Source organism: Panicum virgatum, chromosome 3N, assembly GCF_016808335.1.
Source record: "Panicum virgatum strain AP13 chromosome 3N, P.virgatum_v5, whole genome shotgun sequence".
Taxonomy (NCBI): Eukaryota; Viridiplantae; Streptophyta; class Magnoliopsida; order Poales; family Poaceae; genus Panicum; species Panicum virgatum.
Genome location: NC_053147.1, coordinates 68,961,751 through 68,966,377, shown reverse-complemented (window position 1 = coordinate 68,966,377; position 4,627 = coordinate 68,961,751). Strand labels below are relative to the sequence as shown.

Here is a 4,627-nt window from a genome sequence, read left to right as displayed (position 1 = left end):
TTGTGAGAACACTGAATGTGAAGCTCTGTCACCTGTCATACATGATGTTTTTATTTTTTTAAAAATAACTCATACATGATAGTAGCTTCAAGTTTTTGTTGGACAAGCTAGAAAGCACTTTAGCATCCATCATTATTCCTAACTCAACAAGTCCACACCACATGCCTGTGATGCTGAAAATTGAATCAGAACCAGCGGCATTGAAAAATAATGACAAGTTTCAAACGAACAGTACAGCTAGTTGATAGTAGTGCATGAAAGGAGAAGACTGGAGTCGATCGGCGACCACCAGATGCGCAGGGGCAGATCCAGGGGTGTTTATCGGGGTCAGCTGACCCGATAAACTTCAGCAAATTCAGTGTAAAATTACTGTTTTAACACTGTAGATCCTAGTGTTTATGGGATATGATATGGTCAGGACAGCTAGCTCCACCCCCTGCAGATGCGTGCATCCAGATTTCTTCAACGGAGATATGGTCCTGCCCACAACCACAGCCCAAGCAATGGCGCGGAGGCCGCGGGGACCTAGGCCATCAAATGCTGCTGGCGATTCATAAAAGGAGGCAAAATGCATGACTTTGTACCTGGCCTTGATCAGGTGCTGCTGCTGCTGCTGCTACTCCCTCTGTTCCCGTCCTCCTCAGGCTCATCAAATATCCACCAACCACCTACAACCATGATGTTGGCTACAGGACGTCGTGGGTGCATGTCAGCCGTGTCCCTCAGCGCGGACTCAGCAGCCCTTCGGTCGGATTCCTTAGCACCATCCTCCCCAATGTATACAGAGATTTCTTTGAGGCCTGGTAGGTGCTCGATGCCAGCAGGCGCAGCTCCGTACCTGTCCCATCCCTTCGCATTGAAACATAGCTCGAGCCTTTCGAGTTTGGTCATTGTCCCTGCCTCAAAGGTCAGGGACGGTATCCTGCCACAGACGACTCTAAAATGCTTCAGAACAGGGAATAATCCACTTCCTCCAGGAATGCTGATCTTACCTTCAGGAGCTCCACGGATGTGCAGATTCAGGTGGATAAGGGAGGGCATCTGTGAAAGCATTCCAACATCATCCTCCAACACCTCCCTAACAGTGAGATCCAGGTCATAGAGGCTACGGAGCTGGCCAATGCACTTTGGAACCCTTGAGAACCAGGATTGGTCCTTTGCATGGAAGCTTTCGAGATGGAGTGGGATTGAACGCCATACATCTAAGCAGCTTCTGACAAGATCATCATAACTAACAATATGCAGATGTTTGAGGTTGCAAAGGTTTTCAAGGGCGTGAAGAACTTCCCTACATCTCGCAGCAACCTCATCTCTAGATTTAATGTAGTTGTAGCCACAGGTGATTTCAAGATTTGTCAGATTGGTCAGTTCTCTCAGACCCTTGATACTGTCCAATGAGTTGCCCAAATCAAACTGGCCTAGAGTACGCAAGGATTTCATGTTACCAATCCCATCAGGCAATATTACACTCCTAGGAACAGCCAGATGCAACAATCGGCCTAAATTAATATAATCCGATGGTAGTTCGGAAACTGTGTTCCTTTATAATTTAATTCAGTGCCTGCTATGTCAAACGTTTCCAGTTGCTGAAGATCCCCAATTTTACTAGGTAACACCACTTGGTAACTGTTTGCTACGATCTTCAAGAATCTTAACTGAAACAGGTAACGTATTCCAGTAAAGTCTAGCGATGATGGATATGGGTATCCTGAAATTTCAATTCCTAGAACTCGGAGATGCTTGAACAGTTTAAAAGAGAGCAACTGCGAGGAGGTACCAAATCTTGCTAGTGTACGTATTTGGGATAACTGGACAGATCTCGCTGCAGTGTCAGCAGTGTCATTCGTTGCATCATCCAGGTTGAGAGAGATCCGGCGAATCTTATCTTGATGTCCTGTCATGTCTTGCATATCATCCATTATAGTGACGAAATTCTCTTCTCTAGACTTATGTAATATAAGATCAAGCATCATATCATGTACCCGGCAAGACATTACCACACCATTATAGTCTGTATCTACAGGCTGAATCATACTCCTATTGATAAGCTCATTAAAATAGATCTTTGCAATATCCTCTGGATCTATCCCACGATCTTTACATATAAATCCTTCAGCAACCCATTGCCTAATCAAATCATTCTTGTCAATTGTGTAGTCTTCTGGATAAATACCAAGATATAGCATGCAAGTCTTCAAATAATGAGGAAGATTTATGTAGCTGAGATTCAATATTTGTCTCATGCCTTCCAAGCTTGGGCTTACTTCAAAGTTGGAGCCAAGAGACTTCCTTACATACTCCCACTGCTCCTTTTTAAGCTTGTTTGGCTGATTGGCTAACAGGCTAGATGTGATAATTGCAAGTGGCAAGCCACTGCATTTTTTCAAAATTTCAGACGACACTTCGTTCAAATATGTAGGGCACATATCCTCTGAACCAAATATTCTTTTGAAGAATAAGCTTCTTGAGTCTTGGTCACAAAGTGCCTTCATTTTGTAAACAAATTCAATGTGATTAGTACAGCAAGCTATAGCCACAGCCTCAATTCTGGTAGTTGTTATTACTCTGCTACCATTCGTGTTCTCCGGAAGAGCACATTTGATAATATTCCATGCAGAAGCATCCCAGATGTCATCAATTACAATGAGGTACCTGCCATGTAAATATATGTGCAAGCATCATGACAGAGTAAATAAAGACATGAAAGTATTGTCGTCACTAAAGATCAAACAACAAGAAGAAGAAAACTCAATTGTCCCTACTCTGTTACATTCTTCTCATCCACTCAGTGAAAAACTGAGGAACATCGTTCCCCACTGTCTATTTCATCTTTTCTTTATTTTTTTAAAAAAGAAGTAGCTTTGTTCTTTTGGCTAAATTGAAGGGGCATGGGATGTCAGAACAACCTGTCTGGTGCTAAAATTGAAGAAACGATGGCTCATGGGCCTTGCTCTATTTTTCAAGTAACAATCCTCAAAACTGAATCATATATACTCAATTAGGTAGCAGTGAGAATGAAATGCTAATTTGAGGGGTGCAATTTGGAGAATAGAAATGAAAAACAATATTCAGAGTTCTGATAACAATTGTCAACCTTTTGTGTATTTATAAGGGTTTCTCTGGTTTTCATATGCTAATAATGAAGCCCATATTTAACAGATCTGATAAAGTACAAAGCCATTGAATGCAGATTCCAAGTAATGTGAATGCTAACAAACATCCATTATACATTTAAGGATACAACAGGGACAGCACATACTATTCAGCCACAAGAAACCAAGGTCTAGAGAAGAAATCTAGACACCTCATAAATGTTGAATACTACGGGGATTAAAGAAGAATAGCTTCAAAATAGGAAAGAAAGGGTCATATAATAAATCACTCAGAGGCAGAGCACAATTAATTTCGAGACTAGCGTACCTCTTGTCCAATAGGAAATTTTTCAGTGCAGTGATCAATTCAGACTCTCCCCACATTTCAATGTTAGTGTCCTCAGGAGCTACAAATCCAGCTTGAGATAGTATTCTTCTCAGAATCTTCCTAATGTTTGGTTTTTGGGACACAGAAACAAAAGCTCGAGACTGGAACTTCTCCTCAAGCCTGTGATAAATCTCATTTGCTAGCGTAGTCTTTCCGAGACCTCCAAAGCCCACAATAGAGAGCACCTTTAGCTGATGCGCAGGCACACCCTCTCCATCCATCAACTGAATCAGGTGGTCCCTTGGTCCCTTGACACCGACAAGGCTCGTCGTCTCCGCATGGAGCGTCAACAAGCGAGGATCGATGGTCTTGTTGTTTTGCTTTGGGACAGTGTTGTCAATCTTGTACCTCGTGCGCCGCTCACTTGCCACCTTGTCATGGATCTTAAGGTCTTCAAACTCTTTTGTAATCTTATGCCTAGTGTTCATTGTTGTCAGCAACTTGGTGCTCCTAGTGATGAACCCTTTGAATCCGTGTGGCTTGCTGGAGTCACGTTCCACGCGGAGCATGAAATCGCTGATGCTGTCCTCGATGTCATAGGACAGCTCGCGAACCTCCTTGGCCCAGCACTTGTCTTGCTCGTCAGGCTCCTCTATATCTGAGATCTTCTTCAGGAAGACATACATGCTCTCGAGCTCAGTTTTTAGGAACATGATCTGTCCCTTAGCTTCTTTGAGCAACTTGTACTCGGCTGTGAGAAGCTCACTAAGCTTCCGAAGCAGGGAGCCCATGGCGCCGGCCGATGAGCTCACCACCCCAGCCTCCATTGGCCTCCGCTTTCCTCTCTTTGCTTGCTCTCAATGTGACCGGCCGTGTGCAGTTTTCTCTGGGTGCACTGTGAGGTCTGCCAAGCAAGCGCTTGGGGTCGGGAACAAATGAACCGGCCTGAGCAAAGAAAGATTCGATTCCTCTCATTAATCACAGATAGATAGATATGCGCAATCTCTTTCTTTATTGTTATTCCAATGACCTTTTTCTCATGTGGTCAGTGTTCTCGATCTTTAGCATAAAGTAAAGTCGTAATAATGGAGAATAGAGTGCCCACTGCACGATACCAGTCCAAAAGGAAACAAAGTTGATAGGTACATCTGGATGCCAATTGTACGACTTGTGTGGTTTGCTCACAACCGTTAAGTTGCTGAAAAAA

At 43.4% G+C, this 4,627-nt stretch overlaps 1 protein-coding gene across 1 annotated transcript; it reads right to left on the bottom strand.

The window, feature by feature from the left end:
- On the bottom strand, nt 1-4,399 carry LOC120667046 (disease resistance protein RGA5-like). The gene is given in 3 exon segments (XM_039947054.1): nt 1-1,548; nt 1,551-2,652; nt 3,421-4,399. Coding segments are annotated over 3 exon segments (2,883 nt in total). The 5' UTR covers nt 4,248-4,399; the 3' UTR covers nt 1-594.
- Nucleotides 4,400-4,627: the final 228 nt, after the last annotated feature.